The sequence below is a fragment of the Pelobates fuscus genome, chromosome 7 (assembly GCF_036172605.1).
Source record: "Pelobates fuscus isolate aPelFus1 chromosome 7, aPelFus1.pri, whole genome shotgun sequence".
Lineage (NCBI taxonomy): Eukaryota > Metazoa > Chordata > Amphibia > Anura > Pelobatidae > Pelobates > Pelobates fuscus.
In genome coordinates this window covers 128,924,668-128,946,553 of record NC_086323.1, presented here as the reverse complement: position 1 = coordinate 128,946,553, position 21,886 = coordinate 128,924,668, and the positions used below count along the sequence as shown (strand labels likewise).

General features: G+C 39.9%; 1 protein-coding gene across 1 annotated transcript in view; it reads right to left on the bottom strand.

Moving 5' to 3' along the window:
• Positions 1-368: 368 nt before the first annotated feature.
• TWF2 (twinfilin actin binding protein 2) overlaps positions 369-21,886 on the bottom strand; it is a 33,989-nt gene continuing 12,471 nt past the window's right edge. The window contains exons 3-9 of the mRNA XM_063426640.1: positions 16,835-17,013; positions 7,198-7,293; positions 6,012-6,116; positions 3,898-4,023; positions 3,407-3,557; positions 3,160-3,281; positions 369-1,734 (exon numbers count right to left, since the gene is read on the bottom strand). Coding sequence (XP_063282710.1) covers positions 1,567-1,734; positions 3,160-3,281; positions 3,407-3,557; positions 3,898-4,023; positions 6,012-6,116; positions 7,198-7,293; positions 16,835-17,013 — 947 coding nt within the window. The 3' untranslated portion in view covers positions 369-1,566. The remainder of the gene's footprint in view (positions 1,735-3,159; positions 3,282-3,406; positions 3,558-3,897; positions 4,024-6,011; positions 6,117-7,197; positions 7,294-16,834; positions 17,014-21,886) is intronic.

The following is a 21,886-nucleotide window of genomic DNA, read 5'->3' as shown; positions in this document are numbered from 1 at the left end:
AGCCTATTATGGCAGAAACACGAGCCCCTAATATCCCCATCGTTTTGGCACCTTCTGGCTGCCTTTCTCAAACACCGGAGCTCGTGTTTCTGCCAGAATAGGCTTGTGTAAGTTATGGTTATTGCCATTGTTTAAATTATTTGCCTTATTGTTGTCACTTTAATTTAAGATTTTTTGCTGTGTGTTTGTTATACCTTGTGTGGTTTAATAAAACATTTATGTGTATCTATCTCTTTTATCACATTGCATTTTGTTTGGGTATTTGAGGGAGTACTGTGGAGTATTAGCACCTAGTTATATGTATTTAAGCTTATCATCTCACCATACAGTGTTGTTGTTATTATAATGCATAAATATGTGGTCATTCCTTTGCCGTTCATGGTCCTGTTTATTAAAGAAAAGCCACTATATTCTAGAAAAAAAAGTAAATCACTTTTATTATTATTATTTTTTTTTTTTCTTAGAAAATTAGGAGCAGAGGAGGAGATAAATGTACTGAACATGATTTCCTAGGCAGACTCTGATCTTCCATAAACGGAGTTTGGAATGTACACCACCACCAGGAACAAACGTAAGAGTCCAGGATAACATTAATAGCAATTAAAGAAATCCAGCAGCAAACATTCCAGAGGAGAAACAAGAAACGTCTTACTTACTAAACTGGGACTTGTGGAGAATTAGCAAGAAAACAGCACATTTCAGGCCAAAAATAATGAAACTGGAAAAGCTCTACGACTTGGCTATTTTGGGGTAAAATCCCCAATGCAATTTCCCCAATTCTCCCTAATATCCCAGTTTAGTGGATAACCCCAAATATCATATTCAGTCCTTATAATGTCCCATGTTATGTGAGCTTGGGATTACACCAATTAATAATAAAAAAATAATAGCATTTCATTAACCCATCTCCTGCCACTGGTGGAAGCTACAATAAGCTACAATCTTTGCAAGGCACCACTGACCATCCTGGAAGGAATATTTCTATTAATCCTTTATATTGTGCAAAACTCACTCACCGACTAAAATACTGCATGATGTCGGCTTTCCTCAAACTCCAATGAACCATTGAGTATATTATCCAGGCAGCATTAGAAGTCAATGTTTCTGATGGGGGTGGGGGTTAAATTTTATGTTCTGGGCATATCGCGTAATTGTAACAGTTGCTCCTCTGAGGATTGATGAACCAAACATTGTTTATGCAGGTTTGACAACTATTGTTCTATATTAAAGAGATCACACAGGCTGCGTGTGAAATGTGTATAGTAACATGCCAATGAAATGTATGTACAGAGGGATCTTTTGTGTTCAAGTATATCAAGAATCTGGGTTTGATGCAGGAAAAGAGAATGCTAGTTATCAAGGAGAAATGGGAGGAGAAAAAAGAAAGCTACAACTCAAGAAAACAAAAGCAATAAGAAGGAAGCAGGCATTGCCCTGGCGTCCCACGCACCAACTCATCTTGTATGATGGCAGAAAAGCAAAATGAACCAAAGCGGCCCTTGCACATTGTAGAAGACGATTCTGGCATGACTTGGCAGTTCCACAAGGAACATGTGAGTCCTACATTTAATTGTCCTCGCCGTTTTCACCAGGCCCCTTTATAAGGCGTTTTTGGCCTCGTTTCCCTGCAGGTCCTTTTGGTTTGGCAAACGCCTGTTTGAAGGCATGTTGCTTGGGGTGAACTTCGTCATAGAGGAACTCGGGGGTTAGTTCAGAACCATCTTCAATTTCAACCTGTAAGAAAAAAAAAAAAAAAAAAAATGACAGCAGTTGTACAGGGGGATTTTGATGCTGTACTGATGTTTCAAGAACAAGACTATAGAAGAACAGCATATATCATTGTCATTTGAATATAAATACAATTTAAATTTTTTATTTGGTAATGTGGACATGTAAAATTAAATTAAATAAATTCTATCAAGGGACGTTTTTTTGCCAAGCCACTTAAAATAGACACACGACTGATGACTCCATAGACTACTACCTAGAGAACAATAATTATGTAAGGTGCCAATTGCCCAACAAAATATTTAAGATTGTTTTTCCTGCAACAATAGAGCCAATAATGATATAACTAAGCTCATCAGCAATATCATTGGTTCTACATACCAGCCTACCTATCAGATCTGGGTGTTCACATATGGCTGTGTTCTATCCTAGACTGGTGCTTAATATGGAATGTTGGATATGGATTCAAAAACCAGATTACCAAGCTAGACCACAAGACCCACACGTTGATACGATGTACCACTTCATGTGTCCTCTGACTAAATGTTTACTGCATATCGATGCTCCTTTGTTATATTCAAATACGGTTATGGGACCTGCAAGTCCCAAGTTTGCTACTACAGCACCATAAAACCATTGTGATTATAAATGTCTGCTATAATGTCCCCAATTCACATGATTAAAATATACATAGCCTAAAGGAAAATAAACAAAAATCAGATTACATTTTCCAATCCCTTGTCTGACATCTTGGCACCAAACACTGTGGATGTCATCACATTGTGTTTTAACAGAAGTGCTTTAAAGGTCATCTGTCATGCCAACACAACACATTGTACCTCCATCTTGGTCAGCTGTGTTGCAGAAAGTGATATACTTTTATCTTGTAGTTTACAGACTTCCTGTTTTGCCAGCTGAATGGATTAACCCTGTAACTACTCCGATGTAAACAGGCACCATACATTGTTAAAGTTACACTAAAGTGGATTTCTTTAACAAAGGGAAAAGATGATTTTAGTTTTTGGCCTGACTGGTGTAAAAGTGACATACACCTTTAATGCAATTGTGCTATTCACACCTCTATTGATGTACACCAACAGCAATAGAGGGCACAGACATTAACTTGTGTCTAGAGAGGTCCTCAGTCTGCAAAATCCTCTCACAGGTACTGAAGAAGATACCTTTTATTTATTGCTAAGTTTTAACAACAGAAAATGACCTAATTACAGTTTGTTTTTCTGATTTCATGAGAAAGGCCACTAGTGACTTCACAGTGTGCAACTTCAAATGCACATTATTATTTTTTTAAACCAATGCTTCTATAAGAGAAGCATTTATTTTAAAATAGTTTTAATGATATTCCAGATCTTGTGACATGTCACTGTGTCTTATATAATCACCTTGCAAGATGAAAGGTATGGAGAGGTTTACCTTCTTTGCAATGTCCAGTTGGAAAGCCTGCTCTACAGATTCCAGAAGTCTGTTCTTGCAGCTGGAGTAAAGCATTCTCTCTTTGATGCTGCATTTATATCCCGGCATGGAGTAAATAAACACTGCAGAAAGACAGAGATGCGTCCTGATAATAGAGCCAAAGAATCCCCCTCATACAAGAGATCCTTACAGACCGAAAGGCAGATTGTAGAATACATCTAACAATACCACAGAGTCATGGACTTACCTACAGATTCCAAGTGGTCACCTTCATGGGAGTGTTTGTAGAGGAAGAAGTGATAACGAGCTGTATCTTGTGGGATTCTAGATGGAAGGTCTCTGATCTCCGTATGCTTTGTGTGCACCAAATCAACTGTCTCCTTCTCTAAATCCAGTCTCTACAAGAATGATAACAATACGATAAACATATAAAAAGAAGTTGCTGTGTGCAGTCTCACTGAAAAGAATAATGTTGAATGAGACATAGATGGGACGAGGTAATGGAATATAAAGCCTCTGAAGTGGCATAGAGGCAGGAATAGTGAAAAAGAAACAGAGGAAGAACAGTAGAAAATAACAATGATATGAAAACAAGAACATGATTAATGGGAAGGTAAGACTCGAAAGAAGGTAGTCCCAATGCGGTGGTAAAAACTGAAGATTGTCTGCAAAGTCAGAAGGAGATTCTATACGGTAAATTGGTGATCTAAGTGGATGGAGGTAGTGAAGCTTCATTACCAGCTGTATATAATTGATTTTTTTCTGCTTTAGGAGCAAGATGGCCTCTTCCGCCTCTGGTCTCAGAGGGAAGGAAAGTCCTTGTAGAGTTTGTTGTTTGCTCTCCACACTAATCTCTGTTTTTACCTAGGAGAGAAAAACACAAGAGATCATCAAAACAAAATGATGATTTTTTTATTTTTTTTTGGAGGCATACATTGCATCAGAGAGAGAATTGCACTAGAATAACAAGAATCGACAACACAAATCATGTTGAATGTAAGGAATAAGCCAATTATCTTTCACTGGGTGAAAATGAGCAGAAGCAAAATCATTTGTATAATTATTACCATCTACAAAGAGCTAATAAATGAAATTAAATCCCTTATATTTGCCAGTTTTATGGAGTTACAAGTAATACAATCTAGAAATATAAGAACACACAGAAAACAATAATGGTGTGGTATATTAAAGCACCAAGAGTTGCGCTTTTCGCAAATTTCACTTACAAGATAGTAGTAAGTGGTAGGCGTATAAAAATCTGTGGAATTTGGAGGAGTTCAAATTTCTTCTATTATTGAAAGATTAAGAGGGAGGGACACAAACATAGTGCACCAATAAAATCAATGATACATTCTTTATTTTAGATTGCACTCACAAGATTGTAGTTAAAATCCAGCATATCAGACACAGTCTCTCCAGTACCACGGTCCCTTCTAATCTCATGGCAAGCTTTGTAGTGGCCGGAACAAATTCAGCAAATAAAATAAACAAAATAATACAATAAAAATAACAGTTACAATAATAAAATGCCTTATTGGTCTCTCCGCCCCAGGCATTTTATTGGTGCACTATGTTTGTGTCCCTCCCTCTTAATCTTTCAATTAAGGTCGAAAAGGAGGAAATTTAAACTCCTCCAAATTCCACAGATTTTTATACGCCTACCACTTACTACTATCTTGTAAGTGAAATTTGCCACAAGCGCAACTTTTGGTGCTTTAATATACCACACCATTATTGGTTTCTGTGTGTTCTTATATTTAAGTGTTCTTGCATAGCAAGACCACTTAATGTTATCTCACATATATTATTATTCTTATTATAGCCAAATTTACCACCCTAACTCCTCCCACAGTTTTTACACTACATAGACAAAAATATACCAAAACGTGCGGATTGTTCCCGATTGGTGTGCTATTACTTTGTGGAACGTTTCGCCGAATGGTTCACGGAATATCGTCGTTCGAGGCAAAATTGGTCCCATAGGAATGAATTTCAAAATGTTCAAAGCTAGAGTGGGAGCTGGCAAAAGCTGAAAAATCAAGACATGATTTCTAAACTGCCACCACTCCCTCATCTTCAAGCCCACCTACACAAATCTTATATCAAAATGTTCAGCTATCCCTGCTGCCACTAGAATTGTCCACGGCTAAGCCATGGTCCATAGTCCTGATTGTTTTCACAATATGACCATTTGTTTACAACTCACGCCCTCCATTGACATTCATTGAAACTCCACTCTAGCCAGCTCAAATTTGAAGGGCAATTTCTAAACTGCGACTGTGCCTTCATTGTTAATATTTCAGAGACATACTATGCATCAAAATGTAGGTCTGGGTCTTGTGATTCTCACAATATAAAGCTCTTCGCTGTAGGATTTATAGTTTTTTTAAATACGACCGTTTGAAGATGGCAACCGCCAAAATACTCTGACCTGTGCCAGGCTGGAGCAGCAAGTGATGTCATAGACAGGGCCTTTTGCACCTGCTAATGTTTTTATAAATGTATGTTTTAATGTAACTGTGAAGCACTTTGGGCAACAACGTTGGAATTAAATGTGCTATATAAATAAATAATAACAGTTACTCCGCCCACTCCAGTTGTAAACTACTGGTGGAGGCAAGAACACTTCACACAATTTCCCCAGAAATTGTAGCTTTTCTAGTTCTAGATTGTATTGCTTGTATTTTATTGAGAAGACTTAAGGGGATCTTCTTACAATCCATTATTTTCATAGAAAGGGTAATTTTATTTGATATATTTTTACCCACTGGGGAGCACGTGTGTAATGTTTAATCTGTTGTACAGTTTTATGGAGTTACCTGTAAGCAATCCATGTTTAACTTGCCACTCACCTCATTTATTTTAATTTGCTGTAATTCCCGCTCTGCTGCAGTGAGTGGAGCTGGTGCTGCACAAGAGGAGACGTGCTTCTGGTATCCACTAAGAGCAATGTCTTCCTGTTGAAAGAAAAAAATGGGGGGAAAAAAATCTCAGATAAGAATTTTCTTCCAATCTATACATTTGATAACAATTCTGCATGTAGGAGGTCTCGCATTCTCTCCAAGGAACAGAATTCTTCAGCACAGTTGTCTCTTCCAAAGAATTGACAGGTGGGGAAAGACCTATTTTTAAATGGGGAGGGGGTGAGGGGAAGAGAAAATGAAAAGTGTGAAGAAAGAGAAAGAAAAGTAGTGAGGGAAGAGCATAAATTTAAAGGATGGGGAAAATGTTTTCTGGTATTCACCTATACTCACCTTTTCCCAAAACTCGTAGTAGTATTCAGTTTATTCATTAAAGGAAAACTATAGGGTCAGGAACACAAACATGTATTGACCTTACTATCTAACCCCCCTGACATTCCTGCTCCCAATAATAGTTAAATCTTACCTTTATTCCTGTCAGCTGTTGCAAGCTCTGCCCCTGATCTTCCTTCTTGACCGACATCATCAAAAGTGGTGATCCTAGCCAATCGCAATGCTTTCGTATACGAAAGCATTGGATTGGGTGATATTGTCAAAGAGGCATCACAAGCTAAACACAGCCCTGGAAAACAAGCATCTCCTCATAAAGATTTACTGAATCAATGCATCTCTATGAGGAAAGTTTAGTGTCTCCATGCAGAGAGTGGAGACACTAAATGGCAGTGCGGCACTGCCCCAGGAAGCACCTCTAGCAGCCATCTGAAGAGTGGCCAGTGGAGGTGTCCCTAGGCGGTAATGTAAACACTGCATTTTCTCTGAAAAGAGAGTGTTTATGCAAAAAACCTGAAGGGAATAATTCTACTCACCAAAACAAATACAATAAGCTGTAGTAGTTCTGTTGACTATAGTGTCCCTTTAAATCACAGCTAGGGCTGTGAGTCTCACATTTTCTATTTTATTTTTAAAAAAATCACCACAATTCACGTAGGATGAGTTTATCTCATTGCTTAATATGCCTTTAAATTAAATAACTGGCACGAATGTGGTATAGGTTGCATGATTGCTCAAGCAGTTTACTGTTCTCTTCTAATCAAATACAGTAAACCCAATGACGTACCTTCAGCGTTCCAAAGATTTCATCCTTAATGTGCCCGCCCCCAAACTCTTTTTTCACAGTTGCTCGTGTAGCTGCATACAACATCTTCAATCGCACCTATCAGAAAGCACAAAACATTATATTCTGCAAGTAGTAACACAACACCTTCATCCTGTGGATACATGTTAATTGTGGTCCGAGCTAAAAATCTTTTATACACGTTGGGCAAAGGAGACCCTCCCTTTACAATAGCTAACATTTACTAACTAACATGCCCCAGAGATTGTTCTCAGTTATGTCTGTAGCCATAATTTATCTGTAGATGTGTTTATACACTGAGCAGAGCTGTGGCACATGTGGTTTTATAAATAATCATTTTAATTCCTGTCACAGGGTGAAGATTTGATGACAAATATGTTTTTGTTGCACTAATGAAGAAACCCTTTTGATAGACTGCAAGAGTACTTCACACTTAATAGACCATACCACCACAAATGAAATATTCACGTCATGGGGAGTAACTAAAGTAATGTGAATTCCAATTAATCTTTTGCTTTAATTGCTTCTGGCTAATTAGAACTTAAAGGAACCATATAGGGTCACAAACATGTATTCCTGACCCTATAGTGTTTACAAACACCATCTAGCATCCCCTGGCCCTCCCTAAATATAGTAAAATCTAACCTTTAGTTCAGTCTGCTGCTGCTGGCTCTGCCTCTGACCTGCCTGCTTGGCTGACATCATCAGAAGTGATTCTCTCAGCCAATCACAATGAGTTTCCATAGGGAAAAAAAAGCCTGAAGGGAATCATTATACTCACTAGAACAAATACAATAAGCTGTAGTTGTTCTGGTGACTATAATGTCCCTTTAAAATGAAAAAGTCATGGCAGGTTTGCTTTATCATAAACCCCTCCAATGTATTGAATCAACAGCAAAAACAGACGTGAGAAAGGCTGAACTTGATGGATGCCAGTCTTTTTGCCAGGTTGTGTGTAACATGATCATATGATTTAACATTGCCTTACACAATATTTTTTTGGTGAAAGAAATTAAAAACATTTTATTTCATGATTTAATTCTGAAGTACACAGTGAGAACTATCCAAAGAGGCACTTCAGTGACATCACTGAAACAACTCCCTTTAATATTGCTTCCATTGATTCTAACATACAAATGTAATTGCCATTCGTGTGTTAAGCTCTCTTTCTGCAGCTCTCTATATTTGTTCATATGTATCTTACTCTATCATTGTTATATCATTGCTTTTAACAGACAAGATTATCTGAGAATGACAAGGGAATTCTAAATTTTAGTATACACTAGTTTAAAATGGAGAAGTTTTCCAAGATACTTATTAAAGGGGGCCTGTCATGTCCCAAACAACTTATGCTCATTAGATTGAGAATAAAAAAAAAACTGTCTATAACTTACAGCTTTATAGAGTATAGATCAGGAGAAAAACCTATTTAAAAATAGTTTTTCTCCCAGCTGTCAGTCAATGCCTCGGTGTCCTGAGTCATAGACTAACAAGGGAAAGCAAAAAAACCTACCTAAGAATAGCAACCACAGCACATGCAATGCGGTTCCTATGGAAACTCCCTAGCCCGCACTTCCAGCGCTGGCTAGGGAGTAAAGAAACATAGTGATATGACGTCACTCCGTTCAGAAGCCAGCTTGGGGAAGTCTCCCGAAACAGGGCAAATCACTGAACACCAAAGGCATAGCGGAGAATGACCTGGAGGTGGATATTACTTGAAGAGTAACCACAACAAAGTCTGAAGATGGCAGCAATGGAACGGAGGAGAAGCGAGTAGATCTCTATATTTTACATTGAATACATCATGTATCCTTGTTGACATACAGTGAGGGGAAAAAATTATTTGATCCCCTGCCGATTTTGAATTTTTTTCTTTGCCAGTGGGCAAACGTGCAAAATCAGCAGGGGATCAAATACTTTCTTCCCTCGCTGTATGGTGTATTCAATGTATATGGGAGCGATTTCAGGTAAGGTAATTATTTCACTTTAAGCTCACATATTCTACTCTAAATTTTGCAGGCTCCATTGTTACTTCTCAATTTAGTGAATAAAGCCTGTTTCTATGAAGCTTGGGGGCTCACTCCCAATCCTCATTTTACATTGTCCTCATTTTGCAGACAAAAATAAATCTAAACTTTTGTAAAAGGGAAGATAATTAAACTGAGAAAGATACAAACCAAACAAGCACTTGAATAAAAGGACTGATTTAGTCAGAGAAGATTATGTTGCAAAAATTGCTGAATTCATAGAGTAGCAGTCACTACCAAGGTTAAAAGGCATAATGGAGCATGCTAAAGGACTTATGCAATTGTGCACCACTGAAAAGTTGGAAGGCTAAATGAACTGAACACATCTAGAAACATTTAACGCAAGGAAACCTGAGGGTATCTCATATCAAGCATAATTGATCCAAGTTCAGTAAACATTGAAATCATAGGGTGCTCAACATTAACATTCATAAACATTTCTGTTTTGCCTACCTCATAAAAGGTGGTGCACACGTGACGGCTGCTTTGTAATAGCACCCTTTATCTGTAGCTTTTCTAGCAGAGTGCATGCGTTATGCTCAAGACCTTGCAGACTAATAAAAAATAAAAAAACACAAAAAAAACACTATTCAAAGCAACATGCCAACACTAGCTTGCAATGTTCCACCTCCAATCACCCCCACTGCAACTCTCTGCTTCTTCCCCCAGTCAGAGAGGATGTAGTTTGTTCTTTACTTTGTGCTTCAAGAAAGAAGTCTGCTTGACCCTATCCCTCCACATCTAATGCCTTCTCTGTCTTTCACCCACACATCTTCAACCTATCCCATTCTACTGGTTTGATCCCACTCTCTTTCAAACATGCAAAGGTCACTTCCATAATCAAGAAACCCTCATTTGACCATAATTCTCCTACAAACTACCCCACATATCACTGTTTACATAGTTACATAGCTGAAAAGAGACTTGCGTCGATCAAGTTCAGCCTTCCTCACTTATGTTTTGGCTGTTGATCCAAAAGAAGGCAAAAAAACCTAGTCTGAAAAGCTTCCAATTTTGCAACAAACTAGGAAAAAATTCCTTCTTGACCCCAAAGTAGCAGTCAGATGTCACCTTGGATCAAGCAGCTATCACCCCACTAATTAGAAATTGTATCCCTGTATGTTATGTTATTGCAAGTATTTATCCAATTGCAGTCTAAACAACTGTATGGACTCTGATAAAACCACCTCTTCAGACAGAATTCCATATTCTTATTGCTCTAACTGTAAAAATAAACCTTTTATTTGCCTTAGATGAAATCTCCTTTCTACCAGCCTAAATGCATGACCTAGTGTCCTATGTATAGCCCTGTTTATGAATAGATTTCCAGATAATGGTTTGTACTGGCCCTGAATATATTTGTATAATAATGTATCCCCTCTGAGGCGCCGTTTTTCCAAACTAAAGAGATTACATTTTTTTTACCTTCTTCGTAACTAAAATGCTCCAATCCTTTTATCAATTTAGTAACTCGTCTCTGCACTTTTTCTAGTGCCATGATATCCTTCTTTAGAACAGGTGCCCAAAATTGCACAGCATATTCAAGGTGTGGTCTTACCAGCGATTTATAAAGAGGCAAAATTATATTTTCATCCCAAGAATTTATGCCCCTATTTATACATGACAAAATCTTACTGACCTTAGCAACTGCAGATTCACATTGCATATTGCTGCCTAATTTGTTGTCTATAATAAATCCCCAAGTCCTTCTCGTGTGTTATCCCTAATTCACTACCATTTATAGTGTAAGTTGATTGTGCATTCTAGACCCCAAAGTGAATAACTTTGCATTTCTCTACATTAAATTTCATCTGCCATTTTAGTGCTCAGTCTCCCAATCTATCTAAATTCCTCTGCAGCAAAGCAATATCCTGCTCACATTTTATTACTTTACAAACTTTTGTCATCTGCAAACACTGAAACATGGTTTTAAATGCCTATTTCAAGATCATTTATAAATATGTTAAATAGAAGCGGTCCCAAAACAGAACCCTGAGGGACACCACTTACTACTTTCCAGCCTGAAAATGTATCATTAATGATAACTCGTACTCTATCCTTAAGCCAATGTTCTACCCAAGAACAAGAATAATCATCTAGACTAGGGATAGGCAACCTTCGGCACTCCAGATGTTGTGGACTACATCCCCCATAATGCTCTTACACTCATAATGCTGGTAAACGATCATGGGAGGTGTAGTCCAAAACATCTGGAGTGCCGAAGGTTGCCTATGCCTGATCTAGACCAATTTCTTTCACTTTGAAGACTAACCTTTTGTGAGGAACTGTATCAAATGCCTTGGCAAAATCCAAGTAGATCACATCCACTGCAACACCCTGATCTATACTTCTACTTACTTCTTTGTAGAATGCAATTAGGTTAGTTTGACATTACCTATGTATCATAAAACCATGCTGATTATTGCTAATAAAGTTCTTCCCAATGAATTCCTGAATATTATTCCTTAATAGCCCTTAAATATTTTCCCAGTCACAGAAGTTAAGTTTACAGGTCTATAATTTCCAGGCAAGGATTTTTAACCCCTTTTAAATATAGGAACGACATCTGCCTTCCTCCAATCCTCTTGTACAATACCTGAAACAAAAGAATCTTGAAAAATGAAATAGAGAGGTTCACTTATTTCCCCACTTAGCTCCTTAAGTACTTGTGGGTGAATACAGTCAGACCCTGGAGCTTTATTTACATTCATTTTCTTTAACGGCTGTAGCACCTTGTCTGGAGTCATCCAATCACAAGTTATCTGCAAGTTTTTTGCAGCAATCATTTGCATATCTCTTGCCATAGGATCCTCATTAATATATACTGAAGAAAAATAGTTATTTAAAATGTCTGCTTTTTCCTTGTCTTCATTAGCTAACAGACCCATCTCTGTTTCCAGTGTACCTACACTTTTTTTATTTTTAGAATTGATGTCTTAAAAACATTTTTGTAGTTGGTTTTGCATTCTTTGGCTATCAATTTCTCATTTTCTAGTTTAGCCACTTTAATTGCCTTTTTGCAAGCATTATTGGCTTCCTTATATCTTATATAGGATGCCTCTGATTTGTCCGATTTAAATGCCCCTTTCTTATTTTTAATCTCTTGTTTTACTTCTTTACTAAGCCACATTGGTTTCAATTTGTTTCTTTTATATTTATTACCCAATGGTACATACTAAGAAATGTACTTTTCTAATATTTGTTTGAATAGTTTCCATTTATCCTCAGTGTTTTTTTTCACTAAGGAGTTTATGCCAGTCAATATTTTTTTTAAATTATATGTTTTAATATACCCCACATACTTTTGCTTTTTTGAGTTTATTTAAAAAATTACCATATTGTGATCACTATTTCCCAAATGCTCCCCGACTTGAACGTTGGTCAAAAGATCAACCTTGTTTGTTATAACGAGATCCAGACAAGCATCCTTTCTAGTTGATGTTTGTACTAGTTGTGACATTAAGGTGTCATTTAACAAATTCAAAAACCTGATTCCCCTTGCTGAAGTACTAGTCACTCTATCCCAATTTATGTCTGGGTAATTAAAATATCCAATAATTAACGTGTTACCCCGATTGGCAGCTTTCCCAATTTGCTCTAACAGCTGTTCTTCCTCATAATATTTACATTAAGTGGTTTATAACATATCCCAACCAATAATTGATTTCCCTTTGGTTGCCCCAAGCAGATGTCTACCCATAAAGCTTCCACATTTTCCTCGTCACTCTCCACAAGATTTGACTTTAAGTACCCATTTAAACAAACTTGTTTTCCTGGCACAATAGGGTCATTAGGTTGCCCCCACCCCCATGACACCCCTCTCGCTGGGCTGAAGGACCACTACCTTTCTCCAGGGCTAGGCTCCCTCGACGCTGGGGAACTCTCCTTCTCCTGCCTACATCACCGCTGAATGCGCATGTGCGGCAAGAGCCGCGCGCGCATTCAAACAGCCCATAGGAAAGCATTACTCAATGCTTTCATATGGACGTCCACCGTCTTTTTACTATGATTTTCACACTGAGAATCGCGGAAGCGGCCTCTAGTGGCTGTCAGTCAGACAGCCACTAGAGGCCGGATTAACCCTCAGTGTAAACATAGCAGTTTCTCTGAAACTGCTATGTTTTCAGCTGCAGGGTTAAAACTAGAGGGACCTGGCACCCAGACCACTTCATTGAGCTGAAGTGGTCTGGGTGCCTATAGGTGTTCCTTTAACTGTATTGTATTTTTTTTTATATATTGGTTTAATCTCTTGTCTGTATTATTAGGTTATTCTGATATTCCTTTATTTGGGATTATGCCTGATGACACTTTTCAGTGTGTCAGGCATACTCCCCAACGTTGGCCACATCCTTGTGTGAGCCGACGTTTTTTTTCTATCTCCATGACGACGGGCGTCGGCTCCGAGATTCAGCCCATTCTCCATGACGACGGCCGCAGCTTTGTGCAGATACACGCCCCCTCCGTCTGAAGTCAGCCGCAATTAAATGCGAGCTGACGTCCAATTCCCGCCTACTGGTTCAGACGTCGGCGGCTGCGCAATGCGCGCAGACGTCTTGCTATCAACTACATGTCCCAGCAAACCATGCGGTTTATATGCCGGTCACATGACCGCATTAGAAAGTTATTTTCTATATAAAATAACCCTCGTTTACGTTTTAAAGTCTAATAAGGTTCATAAAGCCTATTATATTGTATGTCCATTATGAAAATGTTGTTTTTATATGTTTAAACTTGATTGTTTATTACTGAAATTTTGATTGGCTGTTTCTAATTTTGGCGCCAATTTCAAAGATTTGAATTGCTATTTAAACTCTCTCTTGCCAGGTATCAGGTCCTTATTCCATATTGATAAAGCCATATTGGCGAAACGCGTTTGTGGATATTTTATTGTGTATTTGAATATATTAAAGATTATTTGGTCACTTTTTATTTGTGCCATTTATCCTTTGATACACTTTATATTGTTTTTTACCTGGCATTTTTATCACCCTGGACTCCAAGTAATCCGAGGTGGGGATAATACCACCAGCGCTATCTTCAAGGAGCAGTTGGTCTGCTCCTTCCTTGTGAGTACCATTTTATATATTTTATTTCCAGCATTTTATCCGGTGAGCACTATTGGTTGTCTCTCTTTTATTTTTGATTGTTGAACATACCATTGACGGAGGAAGTTTACCCTATATCCCATAAGCGGGGATTGTACCGCTGTACGCCTTTTACACTAGAGCGAGTTATAGCTCTTGCAAATGTGAGTTTTATACCAGCTTTTAATATTTTATTTACTCTATTATTAGACTTATTGCACTATTTGGTTCTCTATTTGTTTTCTATGTTCTCTATGAGTGAATCTACACGGAGGAGAACAGCGAGGACATTTGTTCCTGACCAAGCACCTATAGACTCTGTGTCTCCAATAAGAGCATTTTAGATAAGACTCTTTTTATTTGGACTATTTATTATTAATATATTAAGTCTCTCTGGCGCAGCCCTTACTCTCTATTCTTTCCTTTAACTGCCCAGTCATGTGTCTCATCCCACCATGTTTCTGTTATGCCTATTATATCATACTATTTAGTGTATGCTATTGCCTCTAGTTCCCTCATTTTGTTATATAGGCTCCTTGCATTAATAAGCAAACATTTAATATTATCATGAGTCATTTGTACTTTTTGTGAATTTTCATCAATATTACATACCTCCTCTGTTCTGAGCTTTCCCCTCGCCCCATCTCCACCCCCCTTATACGAAGATAAAGCCCATCTCCTCTATCCTATCTCCATTTTCTAGATTGATTTGACCCTCCCCCTACTACTAGTTTAAAATCAAGCTTCTAGCCATCCTATCCCCCCGCACAGCAGACCCTCTTCCGTTTAGGTGCTATCCATCACGACTATACAGGTTGTACCCAAGCGCAAAATTGGCCCAGTGTTCTAAAACCCCAAAACCCTCTTTCCTGCACCAAGACTTCAGCCACGCATTGACCTCTCTAATCTCCCGCTGCCTTTATGCTGCAGCGCGCGGCACAGGTAAGATTTCAGAAAATTGCTTGCATTAACATTTAAATTCCTGGAAAAACGAGTTGACAACCACTAAACTCACTTCCTGTCCTCCAACTCCCTGCTTGATCCTCTGTAATCTGGCTTCTGTCCCCAACACTCAACTGAAACTGCCCTCACCAAGGTTACAAACTACCTTCTTTCTGCTAAAAACACTGGCCACAACGCTATTCTTATCTTACTTGACCTCTCAGCTACCTTCGACACAGTTGATTGCCCTCTCCTACTACAGATTTATTTTGGCCTCTGCCACACAGCTCTCTCTTGGGTCCAATTTTATCTGTCCAACAGATCCACTTCTGTGTCATTTGCTGGTGGCAACTCCTCCTCAAAGCACCTGTCAACTGGAGTATCTCAAGGATCTGTCTTGGGTCCTCTACTCTTCTCCAGTTATACTACTTCACTGGATAGGCTTAATAGCTACGGCTTTAAATACCACCTTTATGTTGATGAAACTCCTATCTACCTCTTAGCCATCTACGCAATATAGCCAAAATGAGTCACTTTCTGAGCGCCGACACCACTAAGCAAGTCATCCAATCCCTTTTAATTTATTGTCATGACTACTGAAATAACCTACTAACTGGCCTTCTTCTATGCCGCTTCCCCCCTCTTCAGTCTAACCTGAATGCTTCTGCCAGGCTCATTCACTTTACCCATTGTTCCATACCTGCTGCACCTCTCTGTAAAACGTTTCACTAGCTTCCCATGCACAGCTGTACCAATTTTGAAATTCTCACACTGACATAAAGCCCTTTCTAACGTTGCTATCCACTACTTGTCCTCACTAGAAATCCTCTACTAATACTGCTCCCTACATAAGTCTTCACTAATCACAAATATACTCCAGCCCATCGTCCCCTGAGATCACACGATGACCTCCAACTTGTATCTTGGATTATAACCTCTCCCCATGTTAGACTACAGTTTTTTTCGTGTGTGGCAGCAAACCCCTGGGACGCACTTCCCTGCTCTGTTGGATATTCCCCTAGCTTGCCATCCTTTAAGCACTCACTAAAGACATTCTTGTTCAGGGAAGCCTACCACTCAACTCCGCAAGTACACTTAACCAATAAATGCCCTCATCTTACTCAGTATTAACATCTTTCTCACCGTTGCAGGCCCACCTCCTGTTACTCACCCCTCGTACCATATAAAGTATCCACAGGAATAAGGCTTTCAACTTTTCCTGTATTCATTTGTTAAATGTTATATTGTCTCAGGTGTATTGTACATTTGCACGTCTACTTGTACCATTTGTACCCATATACAGTACTGTGGAATGTGGTGCCTCTTAAGAATAAATATGGGCCACAGTCTTTGGAAAATGAAAAAGTGTTTTGTATAGTGCAGTGGTGTTTCACGATGCTCAATCAGCAAGGGAAAACTAGAATTCTGAAACATCAGTCATATCAGTTTTAGCCATCACTATTACAGTGCAAGAGTGCTGTGGTTTTGGGCATTAGCACAAAAACAGAATTAATTCAAAAATTGGGGAACATTTTAATGTTATAGAAATGGAACAATTCATCTTACCGGGGAGTTATCAGGTGACCATGACAAGAAAAGCCATTCATATCCCTGGGCATTCTGGCTGTCAAGGCGATAAAGGATATAACACGGCTCAGTCTCATCTAGCAACGGGAGCACCAGTGCATCATAATCTTGGTCCCAGTTTAGCCGGAGTTCTTTATGAGCTCCCAACATCAGCTGTTCTGCAGGCAGGCAAAAAACACACAAAACAGAAAATCATTATACTGACAACATAGCCACATCTAGACACCTAAATAAAACAGGAATATAGCACTGTCATCCAAAATATATAAACCTATAAGTTGGCAGTTGTAACTTTGCGCAAGTGAAAGCCAACACAGTAAGGTTTTTGGGACCTTAGGTCTGTCCTAGAAGCCGCTCACTCAGGCAATTGCAGCTGTGTCCTGGGGTACCCAATGATGATAGCTAACTGCCAATTGGGCAGGTTTGAAGGGGGAAATGGAAGGGAATCCACAAATGAAATAAATGAGCATGTAAAATGGGTTGGAAGGCAGTGCAAATGGAAAAGAGTATTAAAATAAAGGAAGGGATGGTGGCTAGCGTCTGAATATACAGGGAAATTAATAAGTGGTAGTAGAGAGAAAGGGAAATTACATTAGTGAGGTCCAGAATTAGTATGGGAGAGGTATGTAGCAACAATTAGAATTTTCATTTTAATCAATCTGAGTAGAGGAAGAGTTGTGTAGGGGACATCACTGATACAAAAAAAGGTTTAATTCCTAAAATGGCCATTTAAATCACGGCTGAATAATGTTGATAAAGCGTCAGGAAAAGCGCAAAACAAGTCCAGAGTTACTGTAAGTTTTTCATATTTTTGTCCCATGACACCCCTCCCCTTTGGCAGGTGCAGGAATTTCCTTTTATTGCATTTTTTTGTATTTTGCAAACATTGGACTCTGAATTAATTGACATGTGTTTAAAGATTTTGGAGTGCCTGTTACCAATGAGGTCTGCCCATATATTTATGGAATGTTGTTAACTATTTTATTTACAATAAAGTATGCACCTTCCATGGTCTAACTTGTGGATTATTCTGAGATCCTTATGAGCGAGGACTGTTTGGCTGGCTTTGGTGATTTCTACATATGGGATTAATCCAGCAGCAATATTAGGATCTGGGATACATTTAATCATGTAAGTGTCCACATTGTGTTAAATATTCAAATCCCCTGTGGTACTGGAGTTGCGGCAACAAGTAACTGAAGAAAGTTTTTTTTCTGTAATTCAGCTGGTTTTATCATTGAACTGAGTTAGTGATAAATTGGCAGCACAATGGCAGTAAAACATTTATTTTAAATGGTCCTTAAGGGATTAAAGTGTTGTATTTCACTTCTGTCTGCATGACCCATACACAGGACAGAATTTCAATGTATCCCTCTTTAAACCACAGGTGAATTTTGCTTACTGAAACAACTGTGCACCAGAGGTGGTGAAAGTCCTTAAAGCGGCACTGTCATGCCGAACTTACCTTTCCTCAATCTCTTCCTCTTCTCCCCCTCTCTCGGGATCTGTTATTCATTTCTTCCTGTCTTCTTTAGTTTTCTTTAAAATCATAAGACAAAGTAGGGACTCTGTCTTATGGAGGATTCCTCCGCTTGACCAGCTCTGACCAGCGGAGAAACAAAGTGTGCTTCATTTCCGCTGGTCAGACCAATTTTCCCATGATCCCTAGCTTTCCTCCCAGTTCCCACAATGCTTCCTGTCAGTATTGCCGAAAGTCCTGTCACTTAGACAGAAGGCCGGCAAAACTGCCGAATTGCATCCTAACAGAATGAGAAGAGTTTCTCCATTGGTGTTAGGATGCAATTCGGTACTTTGTTCGGATCGGAATTTCATTCAAATGAATGAAACTCCGATCCTATTCATTGCTGTGGCTGCATCTTGCAGCCGCTTAGTAGATAACTCCCCAATTCCCACGGTATCAGGGAGCTATCTACTAAAAGGCTGAAAGACCTAAATTGGTCTTTCAGCCAAATTTACTAATACTAAGTAAAGATTACTTAGTATTAGTAAATAATATGCCCCTACTCGTTATACCGCGAGTAGGGGCATGTCTAGTAAGCAGTGAGCAGCCTGTGGCTGCTCACTGTAGAAAAAAAAAAAAAAAATATTGCCCCCCACCCCTAAATGACGGGTGGGGGCCATAATAGTAGTAGGGGGGGGGGGACCTACTGTCCTCCCCCCCGGCCCCCACCCCTGGCCGGCGGGTGGGGGCCATAATGGTAATAAGAGGGGGGGGGGACCTACTGTCCTCCCCCCCCCGGCCCCCACCCCTCCAAAGAACTTTCCCACGCTTGTAAAATGACAAAGAGCACTCTGATTGGCTTAAACCCACCAATCAGAGTGTTCTTAGGCTAATTGCAGGGCGGGGCAAGGCTTTATAAGCCTTGCCCCGCCCTGCGGAGCTCAGTCTGCGCGGAGCCCTCCATGGGTGAAGATGGATTATTTTTTTTGTGCGCTCTGGTTTTTTCTTTTTCGTCGGGTTTTTTTTTTTTGCGCTCGGGTTTTTTATTTTATTTTTAGTTCGACGGCTATGATGGTTTTTTATTTGGCCTTTTTTGGGGCTGAAAAATGAAGATTTTAGAAAAAAGAAGACGTCGAATGGTAAGTTTAATTTTACTTTACAGGTTAGCAATTTTATTCCCCCCTCACTATTTTTTAGGGTGAGGGGGGTAGGTAGGGGCATTTTTTATTTGGGTGGGGGGTGGGTGACTAGGGGCTTGGGCACCCCTAGTCACCTTGATGGGGGGTGGGGGGAATTTACTTAGTGCCCCCACCCGCCGCCCAGGGGTGGGGGCGGGGGGAGGACAGTAGGTCCCCCCCATTATCGTTATGGCCCCCACCCGCCGCCCAGGGGTGGGGGCTGGGGGGGGGGACAGTAGGTCCCCCCCCCTATTACTATTATGGCCCCCACCCGCCGCCCAGGGGTGGGGGCCGGGACAGTAGGTCCCCCCCCCCTATTACTATTATGGCCCCCACCCGCCGCCCAGGGGTGGGGGCCGGGACAGTAGGTCCCCCCCCCCTATTACTATTATGGCCCCCACCCGCCGCCCAGGGGTGGGGGCCGGGGGGTGGAGGACAGTAGGTCCCCCCCCCCCTTATTACTATTATGGCCCCCACCCGCCGCCCAGGGGTGGGGGCCGGGGGGGGGGGGGACAGTAGGTCCCCCCCCTATTACTTTTATGGCCCCCACCCGCCGCCCAGGGGGGGCCACAGGCTGCTCACTGTTTAGTGGACATGCCCCTACTCGCGGTATAGCGAGTAGGGGCATTGGGGAGATTTGAATCTCCCTTATGCTATTATGGGGGTCATATTGACCCCCATAGAGTGAGGGGAGGACCTGGGGGGCTAATGAAGTGGTGGGGAGCACTGCTCCCTGCCGCTTCTGTCTTTACATATTACAAGGAGGGAGCTGCACGCCGGTAGCTCCCTCCTTGTAATAAACCGAACAAACAAACGAACACTGATACACAGTGTTAGTTTGTTCGTCTGATTTTTTCGATTCATTCATTCGTCTGTCTGATGAATGAATGAATAGGTGAAATTCCCGTTCGCATGTCCAGATGTTTCACTGGGCATGTGCGGGAATCTCACAGTCTGTGTAGTGTGGGTAGATGACGTGTCCCACAGGGACTTCACCTACCCACACAAAGATGGCGGCGCCCTGAATATAGATCGGGGCAGAAAATAAAGAATAAAAAATAGGTAATGTGGGGGGCATAGGGGCATTTGGGGATGACTAGGGGGTCGATTGGATGTAGTTGAGGCGGGAGGGGGGTTAAAAAAAAAACGGAATTCGGCATGACAGTGCCGCTTTAAATTCTATTCTTGGGGACATGTTTGATAAAATAACAGACCAGCCAAGATACTCAAAGAAGATCAGGAAAATCTCTTCTATCTCTAAGGTCAAGAGGGTAAGAAATGGTACATAGTGCAAGTGACCTTGCAATACTGTTCATGGAGTTTGTTCCCAGGAGCAGCTGATATCCTCTGTCTCCCTGTGTAGAATTGGTCAATGTGTTTATCACCCGCTTTGCTATTCTAAGCAGGCACATTCCAGACCGTCTCACAAAGATTTTCCATGAGCTGGCTTTTGGCTCTGCTTTCTAGAAAATATTTACCCCAATAACAAAATTTACCCTCTCCGATAGCCCTCAGACACAGCTGCATATGCCTTCTCCGTGGATCTTAATTATTTTGTGTCTACTTTTACACATGCCAAGGGTCTAAAATAAGTTTTGAAATGTAGAGACTGGACATACTGAAAGGTGAGACTATTTCCTTTAAAACATACTTTCTTCAAGGTACAGAGTGTTTTTGTTTCTTTGAAATTAAAGTTTTTGGGTTTTTTTGTAACTTTATTATTTTATTTTTTTTAAACAAAAAAGTGACAATCTCATTGTCATAAAAGCAGCAATAGTGGGAGCTTAGGGGAATCTGTTAAGTCAGCAGGCCTAATGCTTTAATCAAAACTATGGAAATGTTTACAAGTTGAACAGGAAGAACAATTATGAGAAAAAGCAGGAAAAAAAACTAAATATGTTGGCATAGAAAAAAAACAACGCATCCCCAAACAGGGTGGTTACTGAAAACAGGATTTAACAAATCTCTTCTAGTCAGTATGGGAATACATTTAAACATGTGGGGTGTATTTAAGAAACTAGATGGAGAATTCACAAAGGAAAAGCAGATTTTAGACAAAATAGTCTTATAAAACGTGAATTCGGATTTTTTTTTTTTTCTAACTTTGCAATATTTGGTATAAAAGCTGAAATATACTGACAATCCCCAATATAGGGAAATATCCCAAAGAATGTTATAATGACTACATCATTCTTTTCCCAACCCTTATATATTACATTTGGAGATCTGGTGGCACACTTTAAAAATAAATCTGGCATGGCTGTCTGTTTTAAATGAAACACAATGCAAAACAAGGCAATCATTAAATGCATTAGTATATCTTAAAACAGTTCCAGTAGGTAACAATTCTGATAAACTCAATAGCCTCCTTCCCAAAGGGAGAAAGACTAA